The following is an 18,255-nucleotide window of genomic DNA, read 5'->3' on the forward strand; positions in this document are numbered from 1 at the left end:
CCGGGTCGGGTCACCCAATATTTTCTCGTCCAAACCATGCGACAGGTGTCACTCTCGGCCACATTTTCGACACGTGGACTTTTCCTTCTCGATCCTTTGAATTTGCTGCACGTGGACCCCACAACCCAGAAACTGTGACTTAAGTACGTCTACTGTTGTCACGTGAACAACGCTACCGCTATCGTTCAAATGTGAACAGAAATCAATCTTCAGGTCTGAGTCACGGATTTTCCGTGGCAGACACCAAAACATGAAAGTCGAATTTGATTGGCTTATAAGGAAATACAGTCTGAAGGAATGTTGCTACCGAGAGATGTATGAGATTCTTAAAAGGGAATTGGTGGGGGAAGTGGTCGGAATCAATCTAGAACGAATGACGCGAAACAAGGCGCATGCGATGCACCATCAGGGTGCGAGTGAGATAGGTTCATTTCTCACGTGTTCAAATCAATGTGATTTTGGTACCACGCAGTTCGTATATCACTATTTGCCTTAAAAAAAATGATAGATTTTGTGTCATTATCGACGTATGATAGACTTAATCGATGAAAGCAAGATTAGATGATTTGTTATTAAAAATATCGACGACGTGATAAATCGCCAACTAGAAGAAGGAGTCGACAATCTTGAATGGAACCGTAAAAAAAAATAACCGTCAACGTGATGGAATAAAGCAACTACCAATATAGTGGAGTCGAGGAAACCGTCAAAGTAGTGGAGTGGAAAAAATCGTCGATAACCATTTGTAACCTCTGTTGGTAACTTGTCGATAACCGTCGATTACGGACTTTAATCGGCTACATCTTACTCTTCGAAACCCCCTCCACAAATCAAGCAGATTTATCGGTATCTTTATTTTCTTGTATTGCACTCTCTCTCTCTCTCTCTAAAACTCAAATGGAATCAATGCAACCAAGCCCAACCACCGCAGCCATGGAGGTCGGCCTTGCGTGACCACAAAACTAGGGTCGTGTGAGGCGGGCAGCCACCGTCGGAGGGTAACAACGGAGGTAAATAACGGAGGGTGTGACCTCCATGACCGCGGGTCCTTTCTCTCTATTTGCAACTGAATGAAGAGAAGGCAAGCGACACCAAATCTGAGGATCATGACCTCCATAGTGTCAAGTTCCAATCTCGACGCTATGAGATAGATAGAGAGGCACAAGATGAGTAAAAGAAATAATGAAAATGGCTTTTCTCATTTTTTTTTTCTGCCATTTGTATTGCTAAAGATTTGAGTAATCGATACTGTTTTCATTTGTATGTGGAAGACTATGTCTAAAGTTTCTGTCGATAATGAAAACATTTTTCATTAATGCACTTTCCCGATAACACGAAAGATAGAACATTTTTTTTATCATTGATTTTCCATGAAATAGTCGAGCCTACCGGTACATAGAATTGGTACAACGATGTTGTAGCTGACTATTGTCAAGCCTTGATTATGCTGATTAAACATCAACTCTAATTCGTTACCTCATTTAGCGTCTCGATATTGCGGATCTATTTTGGTATGCCTAGCATCATTTAGAACTTTATCAGATAAATGCAAAGGATATTAAGATTGGCGTACCAAATTCATGCACTAAACAATGGGCGAAACTGTTACTGTGTGTTGAATATGACGCATTCATGTAAAAGCTCGGTTACAACCGTCCAAATCCCATAATATACTAATTAAATAGAGCTTTGCCCTAACTTCTTATAAAAGTGAGAAATCCTGGTCTAGCTTCATAACTTGCTGCTCAATGGAAGAACTCGCATCTTGTGATTCCTCCTCCTTAGTTGTCCCTTCTTATCATAAAGCCTCACCCACTCTCCAGCAACTCGTCCACTCGATCCTTCAAACCGGAACCGAGGAGTCGGTTTACTCCATCTTTTGGCGGACTTCAAGAGACGAACACGGCGGTTTCGTCCTCACCTGGGGCGACGGCCATTTCCGAGGAGCTACAAGAGACTCGATCACATCTAAACCCGCCACAAAAAGGGAGCCCGAAGAAGTCCAATCTCCGGATGGTAAGTCTGCTCATGGCAGCGACATCGGCGACCCCGAATGGTACTACATATTCTCGGTCACGAGGTCATATTCATCCGAAGACGGCATTCTAGGAAGAGCATTTCGCTCAGGAGGTCACATCTGGTTGAGCGGTGAAGACCGCCGTGAGCTGGGGATGTATGAGTGTGATGAGAGGGTGAAAGAAGCAAGAATGTATGGAATCAAGACCATGGCGTGCATATCAATCGCTAATGGTTCCGGAGTTCTCGAATTGGGCTCCACAGAGATCATCCAAGAAGATTGGCGCATAGTTCATTTAGCCAAATGCCTCTTCCCTTCTCATTTCCCGACCCTTCGAGTCGATCCTCGGGGAGAGAACCAATCCAACGATGCCAAAGGAGAACTGGCACTCGTCGGTGCCGGCAAGCGTCGATTTGTTAAGCCTGCCAGGATAGCATGTCATGACATTTCGATGAAGAGTGGTAGGAAGAAACTAGTCCACGACCACGATAAAGAATCCTCTTTTTCCCCGTCGCCGTCTGGCCCGTTGAGTCACGTGGAGGCAGAGCGGCAGCGGAGGGAGAGGATGAACCAGCGGTTCTACGCGCTCCGATCCGTCGTCCCCAACGTGTCGGGGATGGACAAGGCGTCCCTCCTTTCTGATGCCATCGACTACATCACTGAACTCCAGTCCCGGATGTACACGTTGGAGTCCAAGCTCATCAAGTCCGAGCCGCCGTCTCCAAAGCGCCTCAAGAGTAATAAGGCTGCCGCTGACGTGAGTGAGACGACGGCCCTATCGAGAAAGGACAGCTCGGCGATGGCCGCGGCAACGTCGGCCGTGGCAACGTCGGCCGTCTCGGGGCCGAGAGAGATGGTGGTGGAGGTGAAGGTGGTGGGGCGGGAGGCAGTGGTCCGGGTTTGGAGCCCGAATCTGGGGCATCCGTGCGCGAGGTTGATGGACGTGCTCAAGGAATTGGGGTTGGTGGTCCAGCACGCGAGCATGTCATGCGTGAAGGGGATGATGGTTCAAGACGTGGTGATTAGGACTCCGGTCGACTGCTGGGTCAGCGACGAGTCCATCACAGAAGCCATTCGGGGTAAGCTAGCCGAGGAGTGAATTTTCTATTTCTATATTTGTATTAGGGAAATGCTTCTCGAGGATAGTACAATCTCACATGTAAACTTTCACACCATCACCGCGTGTATTGCATAAAGCACTCATTAATTGAGAGATTATATGATTAGAAATAACCGACAGCACCATCAGATCGTCGGGCTAGAAGCTTCCCTTTGAATCAAAGTCAAGTACTGATGTTTAGTGGTGTGAATTTTATGTTTTTCCCTCATTTTTTGATAGAGTATCTTAGTGCATCTATGTTTATAGAGTGAACAAAAATAAAATAAGACATAAATACAATAGAAGTGCTCAAAGTTGTATGCAAACTGTTTACATGACTTTCTTGAACCAAGCCTCGCAACCCATAACCTGTGAGATTGACAGCATGTTGCGAGCCATAAAAAATAAATAATTAATAATTAAAAATTATTATGGGATTCATTCTTTCAAGAATTTATGACTCACAACATACTATTATTTTCACAGTCACCAAAAAACTATCATGCTAGCAAAATCCAACTCTTGAATATGCGTCAACTCTTGACGCAAAATTTATTCAGATGTGACAGCATCATCTCTTTTAGAAATGATGTTTCAGCTTTTATCACCAAATTAGTTTGCTTTTTTGTAGAGAGAGAGAGAGAGAGAGAGAGAGAGAGAGATTGTTTCATGATGAACAAAGTAGAATAGACACTAGCATGCGATCCGACACGACATGCCAATACGTCATTTCTCAAAAAATAGAGAATTTTGACACGTTGGGACACGTTGCATTTTAAATGTATATTTCTATATATACTTTATAAATTATCATGTATATATAAAAATATCAATGATGAGTTTCTTCTCCTTCTTTTATTAGGGATTCTAATTAGATTGTTTTGGGGCTAACTGGATATATTAATTTTCATATGGCTATATATATACTTTTGATAGATTTACATTTTGAATTCTAATTTTTTGAAAATGCTTAAAATTGACCCCCGTGTGTGTTGAGATACTGAACTCGAGCGTCGCTAGCATGTTTGGAGTACTAACCACATGTAGGTCACTTGTCAGAGAGTGTCGGAGTGTCCAACACACATCCTACATGACACGAAAGTCTCTAGAGAATGTCGATACTTCCTAAATAATAAATAGCATCTCCAAAGTTCCCCGTGGGGCCATGATCATGTGTGAGACTCAATTGGTTAATTAATTAGAGGTGACAAATAGATGGATTAATGGGATAGACTCAAATCCACGAACGCTAACTCATTTTGTCCCATTTTATGCTAAACAATTTAGATAACACATTCCCAACCCAACCCACGTAGATCCAACCCAAACCCCCTCACATAATATACCAACACAAACCCTAAAAAAGGCCAAACAAACTCTAAATAAACGAAAAATAAAAGAAATCTGCTGTCGTTTCCCATAGCGCCGCTGCTCCTTTCATCATCGTTGCCCGCTCCGCCGATTGTTGACGTCGGAAGTCGTCAAACCATGCAGCCATCGGCGTCCGATGGCACGCGAACGCATAGAGCTCCGATAGATATTCACCTAGCACCAAAAATCGACAATCAAGAAGTGATAAAGTCACTAGTGGTGGCAATAGCAGAGGTTGTAGCGGTGGTCAGCAGTGGTTGCTGCGACGGTCAATGGCCAGTGAAGGGCAACGATCAGCGGCAAGCAAGGGCACCCGACGGAGGTCGGCGGGAGGCGGTGGTTAGCTGTGGTGGGTGACGACCGACAAACGAAGGACGACAGAGAGAGACCAATAAGGATTTGAGAAAAAATGAAAGGTTTTGATAGGTTATTTCTCATTTCTATTTTTGGAGCAAAGAAGCTATAATTTTTAACTTTTCATTTCTCTTTCGAATCTATTTCTGGAATAAAAAATTGTTCCAGAAATAGAGAAATAGAATTGCATTATCAAACAAATTTCTGTTCCAAACATGTTCCAAAAATAGGTTTGGAATAGAAACAGAAAAATAAAATAGTTATCGTGTGCGTCCTTAATCCAAGAAAAATAGCACAAACAATGGGATTGCAAGCTATTCACCCTTTATGCAGTAATTATTTGCACAAGAATGTGGTGATATAGAAATGCAACGTTACATTGTCAAACTATTCCAAGTACTTCACAAGCAATTCAACTGATCATACAAGATTTCATCGAATATTCGAATAACTTTAGAAATGAGAAAAGAGTTGAGTTAAGCAAGGAACCGGATTTTATTGGGATAAGGACAAATTCTCGAATTCCTCTATCAAAGCAAGAGTTGAAGTTTATTGTAAATGGTGCGTGGAAGGATACAGAAGGGGCCATAGGCATTATTGCACAATCGGATGGAGGCTCAGTTATTCAAACGTGGACAAGACGAGGAAGATGGAACTCACCATTAGAAGGGGAAGCTCCAGCTCTTCTTCTCGCTTGCAATGCTGCTCAATCTCTCGGTAGTCACAAAGTAATCTTTGAAAGTGATTGCAAGATTTTAATTAGTATAATACAACATATGGACCTTTGCCCTTGGTGCATTCATCTTTTTATCTCTGCTCGACTACTCCTAGACAACAATCCATGATAGAGTTTGAAGTACACCCGCAGAACTTGTAATGAATTTGCTCATGAGCTCGCGTATTGGGCTTTTCATCGAATAGGAACTCCATCTTCTTCTTTTTTTAATGATAAAAGAGTTTGAGCTTGAGAAGCAACTCACGAGAACAGATCCCAAGACTTTCTTGTCAAGGCTCTTGTAGCTACTAGATATCATCGAGAACAGATCCCAAGACTTTCTTGTCAAGGCTCCTGTAGTTACTAGATATCATCGGGACCGGATCCTTTAGTTGAGAGCAGCATCGCATGATTGTTCACATCCACCGCCCTAGATGAGAGAAAGAGGTCTACACACGACCAGAGAGATGAAGATCGCTATTTTCGTTTGCCGGGCTATAGCCGGCGAGATCAGGCATCGTGGGCGCATCGCCGGCGGCGGAGGGGCACCGTCAGCAACGTTTCTCTTTGCTCTTTTTCCCTCTCTTTTTCAACATCCACAGTTCTTGTTCCCTTTTTTTTTTTTCTCCTTCAGCTAGTTGGGTTTTGATATTATAAACCCACTTTAACCTATTTTTAAATTTTCAAATAATCCATATCTCACCTAGCTCATTGAATTTGAGTAAAAAATGGATAATGAATCCATCGTGCCTGCTCTACTTAGTTTGCATAGGTTCATGGTAGAAAAGGATTGCACCATTTCTGAGATGTAATTTATTTATTAAAAAAATTAGAATAGAAGAGTACTATTGACACAAATCTTATGAAGGCAGCTATGCTGAACATAAAAAGCAATTTCAAAACCTAGTCCTGATGACTACAATGTTTTTGGCAGACTGTTAAACTAGGCATAGTGCATCCGAAGCACAATTTTTATCCATAGGGGTTCCAGTTAAAAAAAATTTGATCCAAAAGATTGATAGAAAAAAAAATTAAACCTATCACAGTTGTGTCAAATCAATAATGAAACTCTTAATTTGATCAATTTAGTCATAAACCTTCCATAAATTTATCAATTTTGCCAAAAAAAAAAATTACCGATGTAGACGCCGCCAATGCCACATAAAATAGTTGGCACTAATAAGTAAACTTTATAATTTCTTAAACAAATTTAAAATTTTTTGAATTGTAATAACTGTTTATTTTATTTTCTTCTTTCTTTTTCTTCCTTTCTTTTACTTTTTTTTTCTACGAAATCCAGCAATAATCGGCTAGTGAATCTCGTCGATCAGAAGCAAGGACTAGCCATTCCTTATCGACCACAAGCAAGGATCGGTGACCCTTGCTAGCCACTAGGTGGGGCCACGCGATTGTGGGCTTCGACCATTGCTCAGTAGCTAGTGATGTTCGGACAAATTTGGGCAAGGGAAGCCTTGCGAGCCGCGGGCGAGGCCCCCTTCACCCACTGCAAGCGAGGGCTTTGCGGCCTTGCCTAGTGACCAGTGAGCTTTGGCAACCTTCGTCGGCCTTAATATGTGGCGATAAGAGAACAAAAAAAGAGAAATAAAGAAAAAATTATTAAAAATATATATTAAAATATTATTAAAAATTGTCCACGTTAGTGTCCGGCCAATCTTGGCATAAACAAATACAAAAGCTTTAAAACTTAATAGACAAAAAAAAATAAGTTTAGAATTAAATTCGAATGCTAACGTGAACAAATGTAAAATATATAAGATAGAATAGATTAAAAAAATAAATCTAAAATTGAATTGGTGTAATTAAAATAAAATTGGGACCTTTTTATAATTTTTTTCAGCGTAGGATTTATCCTAGTAACTCGTCATGCGAAACTTTACTAGTACTGTCAATTTCGGAAGCTTTTCGTACATGACTCGGCAATGTTTCATTGGATGAAACCAAGATCGTCCGCACTCGCCTTATCCTTTCACAAAATCAATCATTATGTACGATGAGTTGTGTCATCATATTATGATATCATCGTACTGTGTGAATACTAAATAGGTGAGGACAAAGAAAATATGTGGTCTGAAAATGCATGCGCGACGCATGGACGGACGGACGGACATTTGCAAGTCCCAATGGCTCTTTCTGTCTAATCACGAAGAAAGTCTGTAAAATTGTACAATCTTTCTCCTGTATGTTCTCCCCCACATATGCAAGTGTTTTCCATTTCTTTATTTGCATCCCATGAACTGGATTCAATTTATGATTGGAGTTCGGACGCATTGATGTCATGATAATAGATTTGAATGGTCCGGAGCGCTGCCACGATTTCATGGACAAGCTCAAGGCAGCGAACGCGGACGTGATTTGATAATTTTGATGTCAACAAGGATTTCGTGTCCACACCTTTTTCACATGGAAGCAATCACGCCATGTTAGACATTATGTTGATTCCCGATTCATTTCCACCACTAATTCAAACACGTCAAGCGCCACATAAAGAAAGTTGCCATAAATTGTAAAAGTGCCGTACAGGTTCAGAGCTCGACACGAGCATTCTTCAAAGTTGACTTGGCTTTTATAAAATTTGTCCAATGAATGGATCAGATCAAATTTATGTCTAGTCATACTAGACCAAGCTAAATTGACCCCTATAATCGATTTATGACTTTCTCGATCCATACTCGACTCAATCTATATTCGACACATATCTAACCACTAAGAAGCACGAACACTATCCGAGGACTATCATGTTATGTTCAACACTCTAACACTATCCGACATGTGATCGGCGCTCCGGACACGCTAGCAACACACGAGTTCAGCATTCGGACACGCTATTTCCATATGCATAGGGTCAATTTTAAGCATTTTCAACAAATTAGGAGACAAAATGCAAAATTTATCAAATATATATACTTAAGTCATATATCGAGCCGCCCCAAAATTAATATACCCAACTAGCTAAAAAAAAAAGTTAATCATGAATCCCTAGGGTTGCGTTTGGTAGTCGGGATAAAAATCAGGATAGAATAAATGATATCATATCCTATGTTTGGCTGCCACCCAAGACAGGATAAAGTGGAATATAAGAAGAATATAGCCTGGATAAAATTATCCCATGGAGAGGTGGGATAAAGGTGGATAGGATTTTTTATATTTATGGTATAAAAGCTATTTTTTCTCAAATAACAAACTTCTCATGTGTAACCAAAATAATAATTAAATATAAAATCATAGTTGAATTATAATGTTAAAAGGAAAATGAAACATAAAAAAAATTATTTATTCCTATATATTTTTATAAAATTTAATTTCTTTCTACGTTATAATATATATTTTGTGCATATATATACACACACTTCATATCTATATTGTTACATATTTTAGTTATGGTAGTATAGTTTATTATTTAATAAAATTTTTATTAAGAAATGATGTAACAAAATAAAAATAATGAAAAAAGAGATATAAAAATAGAAAAAATAAAAAAAAAAATGAAGTAGAAGAGCCCAGATTTTAAGTGAACAAATTTGAACTTGAAAATGATCTTTCTAATTCTCGAAGGATGTGGGCCAATGAAATTTCTGAGAAAAATAAATCAAGAAACCTCCATCTCATTCTTCTATGCATCTCTGGTTCATGTTAAAAGTTTCACCACTCCTTTGTAATTTTTTAGTTCACGTCAAAACTCCAAGAAAACGGCGAGAGAGTAAAAACTTATTCTCCTTCATAGGTTTTTGGTTCATGTCAAAAGTCTATGAACAAAAACATAGAGTCAAAACTGATTTTTCTCTGCAACTTTATAGCTCATGATGAAATTTAACGAAAGTAGTGAGAGAGGCTAAATTTTTCCTAGTTATAAATATAAATGATCATATTTTCTCTCTTACTAGAGTTGGCAATGAATTATAAAGAGATTATTATAGTCTCCATTTGTGCATTTTCGTGTTCATTTACATTGATATGTATAAATACCAAATAATGAACATGACAAGATATGAACATATCCGACTTTATTATTGTCGTTTACCAAACAATAGATAGGATATGGTAAAATCCCTAGATTTCATATCATATCATATTCAATTCTATCCTAACTAGAAATCCAGAAGACCAAACGCAGCCTAACAAAAGAAGAAGAAATTCACCTCTAATATTTTTATATATACATGACAATTTATCATGTGTGTCCTAATGTATCCCAATGTATCAAAATTCTCTATTTTTTTTAGAAATGACGTGTCGACGTGTCGTGTCACTTATTGATGCTACTTAGCCTGACCTGATTTATATTACTAAAATACTTTCATATTTAATCAAATATAAGAAAACTTGTCTTTTATAAATATTTGAAAAAAATCTATTGCTAAAACATTGTTGGCCCTCGCCAGGTGCCTAACCACACCAGCCCGGGCGAGGTTTTCCCTTGCCGGTGTCGAGCCGAGAGGCCCTTTCTTGGCCTCGCTAGCCTAGGCGAGGATGAGGATAGCCCTCGCTCGGGCTGGGCAAGCATCGAGCGATGGTTGCCCTCGTCGGCGTCGGGTGAGGATAACCCTCGCCCGAGCTGGGCTTGCAAGGGCGGTCCTCGCCAGAGTTCAACAATGGCTAGGGAGGAAAGAGGAAAAAAAGAAAAAAGAGAAAGGAAAGAACAAGCAAAAAAATCAAATAACAAGAATGATCTTGGTCAGACTCTTCTTTGATATAAAAATGACAGTTCATGTTCTTATTTAAAATAAAATTCATTTAAGCTTTTATTTAATAAAATAAAGGTATTTCAGATCTTTATTTGAAAATTTCCCAAAAGTATATGGCGGGTGCAATTCATTTAAACCTGTTTTGAGGGCTCCACACCGTACAAACGTAGTAAATGTGAACCACCGAGAGTGCGGCCATATTAACCCTTATTGACTCAATGATGGCATGAAATTGGTTCACCTACAATTGACAACCCGTCCAATTCATCCAGAATTGTCATACTCTTAGTGGGTTAAGCTTCTGGCCAAAAGAAGAAGTGGGTCGTGCTGGTTTTGAGCAAGGCTTGATGAGAGTTGAGTTGGCCCACGAGCTCATGATTGTATGTTCACCTCTGGCGGATGCCAATTCCCACTTTAAGTTGGAATTTAGGTCCATTTCTCTTAAAGAGAACCGTTTCCAAAAATTATTTTTTGATTTTTTTGGTGTTTAGATGATGGAAAATTAACGTTCTACAAAAACATTTTTTATGGACCGAAAACAACAAGCTTAGATTGCAGATAAACAATTCTCCATTTTGATAAGAAGGAAATCGCTTTCCTGTGTTATGAAGATTTCGGTAAAACACTAGGGTGTATTTGTTTTGGGTAAAACTTCATGATAAAGAAAAATGAATTTTGAGAAATCATTTAATTCAAGAATTTTTTCATAATTTTCAAGATGGGGGATTTATTTTCCCAACTTTAAGCAAGCATATTTTCTTTGTTCTTAAATGATTTTCCGTTGACTAATCATATTCAACGGGGAAATTATCAAAAAGTTCTAAACCTATTGCAATTATGCTAATGCAGTCTAAAACCTTTTTTTTTTTTTTGTCAATTCGGTTCTAAACCTTTTGCATTTGTGTCAATCCAGTCCATCCGGCCAACGTTGGCTTGGACACCAATCGAGGTTGATATGGACAATATCTAATAATAATATAATATTTTTTTATTTGTTATAATTTTTTCTTTTTCCTTTTTTTCTTTATTTTTTTATCTTCAACTTTAGGGCTGAGTCCCTCACCGGCCCCAAGTGAGGGCCACGGCTCTCTTGCCTAGTCAAATTTGGCCAGGGCATTGTGGCCCTCACCCAGAGCCAACGAGGGCAGTGATGCCCTTTTTCCTAGTGTAGGCGAGGGCATCCCGGCCCTAAATTCTAGTGGAAAAGTGAAGAGAAGAAATTATAAAATAAAAAATTTATAAAAATCAAAATATTATTGAAATTCGTCCACTTCAGCGATTTCCGGTCAAAATTAGCCGGATGGATTGAATTATCACATTGCAAAATATTTAGGACTGAATTGGTACAATTCCAATAGATTTAGGACTTTTTTTGGTAATTCTTCCTACATTCAGCAAACACATGAAAGTCTAGAAAATTAATTGGCGAAAACTTTTTTACTCAAATGAACAAACTATTCAATAGTGGCTTGTATAGATATGAGCATTTGGTGGTTTCAATGGGGATTCGTCTTCTCTGTGTAAATGCAATTTGTTAATTTATTTTATGGTCGAATGGTGATGTAATCCGAATGCTTTAGAAATGGGATTTGGAAAATAGTGAATCGATTTTGCACTATACATAGCAAACTTCATCCACATCTCAACAATTACATGGCTGGTTCAAATCCACCTGACGAAGAAAGAATATATAGCGAATGAAAAAGAAAAAGTTTGTGAGCGCAACATTTGAAAATATGAAGATTTCCTAATGCGAGTTCTGTTCCAATCTCATCAACTCTGCGAATATTTGCAATCGATCGTATTTCACACGTCACAAGTCAAACGATAGCGGCCCGAGGCGTATCCGATTTCGAGCAACTTCGGTTCGATCCCAATTTTCCATTTTGGTAGAACACCAATTGGTACCGGACGATCGTGTACTTCTTCTCAGCTCCTCCGCGATGCCGGAAGGCTAAAAAGGATCGGTTTAGCCGCTCGATTTCCTCCAAATCTCCTCTAGCTCCCGCGCGAACGCCCTCTGCCTCCCGACCACGATCGTGATGTGGTCCTTGTTCTTGATCACCTTCACGTGGGCTCGGCGGACCCTCCTCTGGACGCCGTAGCTGCACTCGACGGGGATGAGCTCGTCGTCCTGGCCATGGAAGATGGTGACGTCGCACCTCAGGCGGTCCCGCACCGTGTCTAGGTAGCCGTCGAGCTTGCCGGCCATGCCGCAGATGACGTTGTGGAGCGTGTGCCACGCGGCGTTGTGGGTGTGGCAGAAGAAACCCTCGAACAAGAATGTCCTAATCCTGTTGCGCACGTTTTTCGGAGGTTACACTCATACGCGTCAATTAAAATTAATCGCAATTCATAAAATACTATGTGATGAATGAGAGATGCTTAATTTTAAGTAGGCAGACATAAGTCTTGGTAAGGACAGACGAGACGGACTCACCTGTTTCTGGTGATGACTTTGGTGAGGAACTCCCAGAACCGGTGGTTCTTGCAGACGAGCAGGCACCACGCCCGGGTGATGTGCTCATACCAGCACACGAGCGACGCGCCGAACGTGATGAGCGGCCACACCCGCCGCGGTGCCACCCTCCTCATCACGTACTGTGTCGCCGCCACGCCCTTAGGCACCGGGTAATAGGGCTGCATCATTCATACGCACGCTACTTAGGGTCATGGAAGAAAGGGATGGGGACAAAAAAAAAGGAGGAGAAAGCTACCTTTGAATGCAACATGACACCGTGGATTTATGTCCATACTAATGTTGCAGTTAGCTAATTAATTAGTTTATCGTGGACCATCTGCAAAAGATTTTCAGTAACCGGTAATCGCAGCTACCCAAGATTAGTCTATAGTAATTATTTCTGTGATTAAATTCTAAATTTGGGTTGACAACCATATATAGGTACTCTCCATAACTGCCAAAACGTGGGCCTTCATAAATAAAAAAGAATAGGCTCGACTAGGGTTAAGAAGATAAGATGAGAGAGGATGGCGACCATAAATTTAAAAGTCCCAAATTATTTTTTGCATAAAGGAAAAAAAAATCCGAAAGTAGCACCATTATTTTAATACTATGTTGATTGAGTATGCAAGCTATCATATAGCAGAAGCATGAGAAAATAACATCAATCGGCTCGATTGATATCTTAGGTTATGTGTTCTCTAGTGAGTCGAAGGAAGAACTCACCGGTGCGAGCAAGGTTAGGGACTTGACCGAGCCAGGGTGCTTGACGGCGAGCGCGAGGGCGAGGATGCAGCCCAAGGAGTGAGCCACGATGTGGAAGGACTTGACCTTGTAGGGCTCGAGCACCGACTGCTCGATCATATCCAAGTGCTCCCTCAGCGTGTAGAGCGAGTCACTCGGCTTCGGGCTCCGCCCGAACCCGAGCAAGTCCACAGCCAGGAGCCGGTAAGCGGACTTGGCCGCGTCGGAGAAGTTGGGGAACAGCGTCTCCGTCCAGAACGCAGAGGATGAGATGAAGCCATGAATGAAGAGTACGTCCTCACGCGGTTTATCTGACAACCCTGTTAAAAGCAATGCATCAATTGAGGACCATTGCATCTCATCTACTATTAAGTGTGGATGGCCAAAACACAAAATGTTGCGGACCTACATTAGAAAATTTATGTGTGGTTCTACTAATGTCGACACCGAAATCTGTTTATCCAGTTGAATTTAGATGCAATTCACCCCGTTGACTACGAAAAAAAAAATTGCGATTCCAACCTCGTGTGCGGCCGTTGATCGCCCGCATTGCTCCCCGACCCCTCTAAGTTTTTTTACAATTAGCTTCCGACATGAACTATTCTTGAGGCCAATGCAACATAGTATTAATCGTCATTCGAAATCAGCTATAGAATTTGGCCCCCCGTTTGGAATGTTCGTTCACCATAAAGAATGACGTACCAAAGTGAAACACTCGAAGTGATAGTTTGAGTTTGGTGGGGATATTACGGAAGCGAAGATGAAGTAGCTTTGGTTTCCCAACGATGCATAGGCTTCTTTGGTGGGGAATTTTCCTAACTCATTATCTTTCATTAGTATCTTAAAAATATGAACAAACAAATTTTTTAATTGGAAATTCGCAACAGGCCAAAGGGTTATGAGGAGGACCCTTTTGTCTTTTATTATAGATTCTTATTGGTATTTCAACGATCTTAATTGTAGATGCCAAATTTAGAACCAAACTACCAAAACATTTTCCATCCTCATATTTTACCTAGATTCATAATAGGAAGCCACTAACCTGACAGTATGACAGTCTTGTCATTATTTCTGATCGACGATATTCTAATTAATCACGTGTTTTATGCAAAACACTTGGTGATAGTGTGTGAATCTATAATCAGAAATAACTGACAGTCTTGTCAGACTGTCAGGAAAGCATTCTCCTTCATAACATCATCATCTTCTAAGTTACCTAGTGACAAGAATAGGTGTGCGAATTCCGAATCTCTTTGATTATAAGAGTCGAGATGCATTTTTCATCCAATAGAGAATCGTTATAAAAGAAAATATATATTTCTAGCAAAATGCAATTGTCGATGATCCAACTAAAAATTGAACATTATGTCTATATAGTTCGATATTTTCTGCCCTGCAAATATGTTTAGACATGATATCCTTCAAAAAAGAATATGGCATATTAAGTATTGGGTTTAATCCTTTTGTTTGAATTAACGAAAAAAAATCATACCTTTAGCTCCGGCAACTTTGACAAAGAGGCTCTTCCTCCCCCGCGATGCCCACGCCGTGCAATCCTTGCAGTCGCAGTCCGACCACCTCGGGATCGGATGCGGCTGCTTCCCCACCATCCTCCCCTGCAGCATCTCCACCACGGCGGAGTCCACTGTGAACACCGTCGTGGCCTTCGTGGCCCTTTGCTTCCCCCTCTTCTCGTACAGCCGCCATATGGACTCCGAGACCTCGTGGAGTATCGAAGGTCTCGTGTAGAGCGTGTCGGACACCTGGTCGAGCTGTAGCTTATCGACATAGCCGCTGCCGCCGCCCGAGCTGAGGCACACGATCTTGGACTCGCCGCGCTCGGAGACCAGGATCTCGCCGCCGCCACCTCCGGCAGCGCCGTGGATGGCCTCCCTGGCGGAGGAGAAGGAGCAGTAGCAGGGCTTCCACTCGGCCTCGGCGACGAAGTCGGAGACCTTGAAGGCGAGGCAGAGGGCGGTGTCCAGCAGGTCCAGGAGAGAGAAGACGAAGAAGCTTACCACCTCGTTCATGAACCTCCCGCATAATGTGAGAACCCTTCTCGATCTCGCTGCTACTCCGTCCATATCCTGCGGAAACACCGCCACCACCGTCACCTTAGCCGCGAAATGTCAGCTAAGGAGCATTCAGTGCTTCGGGGTTCAAGATGTTTTCTAGGGCACTTCTTGCTTCTGGTGAACTTGTTTTTTTCTCCCCTTAACACAGAGTTTCAGAAATGCTATAAGGAGAAAAGGGAAAAGAATTTGGGAAGTGGGGTATCTTGTGGTTTCAAAAGTTCTTTTGGTTGTTCTTCAAGTGTTGGGCGGGGAGAATCAAACGGACCACTAGACCACCATGAACATCGAACCAACTTCCAAACTACGATGCTGTGACTTGATGTTGTTTGGTGGTGATTTTATCATTAGTAAAAGCGTGTGGGAATACTAATGTTTCATGTTAGAGAGAGAGACAGACAGACAGAGAGAGAATTGGAGCAGACTAAAAGGAGGAGCAGATAAATGTATTGATGGTGTCCATTTAAGCATATGGGGGGGAGATTTAGAGAGAGGTAGGTGGTAGTTGAACCCACTCAGAGGTTCAAGAGGAAAAAAAAAACGACGACATTAGACCTAAGCAAAGCCTTCCATGGACTCTCTCTAGTCTCTCTCCAAATTCCTAGGGTTTCCAGAAATCCTGATGAAGCATTTTTCCAAGATTTTTTTTGTTTTTTGCTCGTTATTTTTATCTTTTTCCTTATGTGCGAGGTGAACAGCTCATCCTAAATGGGTTAAGGTGAAGTTGCCCAAACTCATTAATGACAAGAGTGTTGTTCAGGAACCACCCCTCAAAACCTCTTGGTCTATTTATTGCAGGCTCTCTTCTCCACATGACTCCCATTCCTCTCTTGGCTAGGGTTAGCAGCAGCATGCCCCCACCTTATGCGAGGCGAGTGATGGACTGAGATTCGAGCGCGATGCCGTGGAGTTCTCTCGGAGCGATCGCCAATGCAGTAAATGTAATGTAATCAAAGATGGAATAAAGTGGTGATCTTGAAGGGTTTCATTGTCTTGTGATGTGGTAAAATGATGCACTTTCTTAGCTCGTTTATTACTAGGGGATACAAACAACTTGTTAATAAGATCTGTCCTTTCACGTCAATCTCCTGATATTAAAGTATCTTACATTGCTTTGTTTGCGGGACTTCAATGGGTATTATGTTCATAGGATCCCCCTCCACCTATTGACTTGAGAATTTGAGTTGGACGCTCAGACATGGTTTTAGAGTCGGGTTTTGGTTCGGCTTATTTTCCTTGCGAGAACCCTTGTCGTTCTCGATCTCGCAAGTGAGTGGAGGACGAGCATGGGGTCACGTCTGCAAGATTATATGTGTTGTCCTTCCGGCACAAAAATGGTATGTCGGAACAATACCCCCGTCACCTTCGATGGCTCCAAAATCCACGTATTCTCCCTCTGCCTATCTCATTAAGCTTTCGAATTGGATTTTCCAACTATCACAACCTCAGCATCAAGAAACCTTTGCAAGTTCTCCTGGAAACAATGTTTTGAGAGGGACACGCTTGATTCGTTCAGTCTCTATCAGCACTCAATTAGCTTAGGTACATCAACTCTTGACTGTGGTGAAGACCCCACGATGGCTTGGACCGACGGCTGCGGAACCTCTAGTGCCAAACATGGGGACACATGTCATTGATGGTCAATTAAAGAATCCAGAGGTCTTCGTCAACAAGATAGAGAGATGGATTCATTTATTGTATGCATTTATCGAATTTCCCAATCCTCGTGTTTGGATTTATGTTTGGCAAATAGCAAGCAACCGTCCCCCCTGCTTGGGATTTATATTGCCCCATCGGCGTCAAAATGGTGGCGTTCTTTCTAAAATTTTTTTTATTGTTTGTTTCTATTGTTTGGTCTTTTGTGTTTGCATAATGTTTAGATTGAAAACTCGTTAACTTATCATAAATGCATGTACTTGGAAGATAAAATGCTTCTTTCACATGAGCGTGATTTTCTTGTATTTTACGAGATCGCTATATTTCTTACGGAAGATAAAGATATAGCGAGTTCCTGAATTTTTTGCATTTGGGTCCCTAAATTATATTTTTCTTGTTGGATTTGGTCTTTTCTTTAAATTGAAAACGGAGACATTAACGTGGAATGAGACATTAGTGTCACGTTGGTGTTGATCGGGAAATTTGCTCCTTATTGAAACCCTAAAGAGAAAGAAATTAGAAAGGAGAGGCAACAGGGGCGGGCTTAGTCTCCAATGAGTCCTTGCTAGCTATCGCCGGGGTTGTACGACCCGAACAGTCGCTTGTCGTGATCGCATAACCCCGATTATCACCTAGCCGGAGGGCGGGATTGCGCGGCATTAGGCCTTGCCAGGGCGAGGTCTCACAACCACAAGCCAGATTTGGTATGTCGCAAGTCACGAGTCATCTCTCTCTTATCATCTCTTTTTTCTTTTGCAAATTTCCTTATTTCTAATTCTTTAATTTTTAATTTGTCTTTAGTATTTCTCGATTGATGTACTTTTTTAATGCAACAATAACAGCCGCATTAGCAACTTTGTTTATAATTTTGACGGGGTAGCCCATTCGAATAAAAAAAAAAGATAATCTATTGTGTAAGGATCCAATTGCTCAGAAAAAATTCGAGGGATTAGATTGAATAATTTGAAAAGTCCATGGACTTTCGGTGTTGTTATCCCTTTATTTCAGTGTTTTTGGTTAATCTATATGTTTATTATACTTATTATATGTGAACCATCAATTA

The 18,255-nt window shown here is 41.0% G+C and overlaps 2 protein-coding genes across 2 annotated transcripts; one reads left to right on the plus strand and one right to left on the minus strand.

Moving 5' to 3' along the window:
- Nucleotides 1–1,637: 1,637 nt before the first annotated feature.
- On the plus strand, nt 1,638–3,183 carry LOC115747989 (transcription factor MYC2-like). Its single transcript, XM_030684341.2, has one exon. It carries the CDS (start codon nt 1,749–1,751, stop codon nt 3,114–3,116), a length of 1,368 nt encoding a protein of 455 aa, XP_030540201.1. The 5' UTR covers nt 1,638–1,748; the 3' UTR covers nt 3,117–3,183.
- Nucleotides 3,184–12,020: 8,837 nt separating this feature from the next.
- LOC115747943 (probable lysophospholipase BODYGUARD 1) lies at nt 12,021–16,148 on the minus strand. Its single transcript, XM_030684270.2, has 4 exons — nt 14,957–16,148; nt 13,447–13,784; nt 12,700–12,899; nt 12,021–12,553 (listed from the first exon to the last, which is right to left on the minus strand). The coding sequence occupies exons 1-4, from the start codon at nt 15,546–15,548 to the stop codon at nt 12,229–12,231; spliced, it is 1,455 nt and encodes a 484-aa protein (XP_030540130.1). The 5' UTR covers nt 15,549–16,148; the 3' UTR covers nt 12,021–12,228.
- Between the last annotated feature and the right edge of the window lie 2,107 nt (nt 16,149–18,255).

Source organism: Rhodamnia argentea, chromosome 3, assembly GCF_020921035.1.
Source record: "Rhodamnia argentea isolate NSW1041297 chromosome 3, ASM2092103v1, whole genome shotgun sequence".
NCBI lineage: Eukaryota > Viridiplantae > Streptophyta > Magnoliopsida > Myrtales > Myrtaceae > Rhodamnia > Rhodamnia argentea.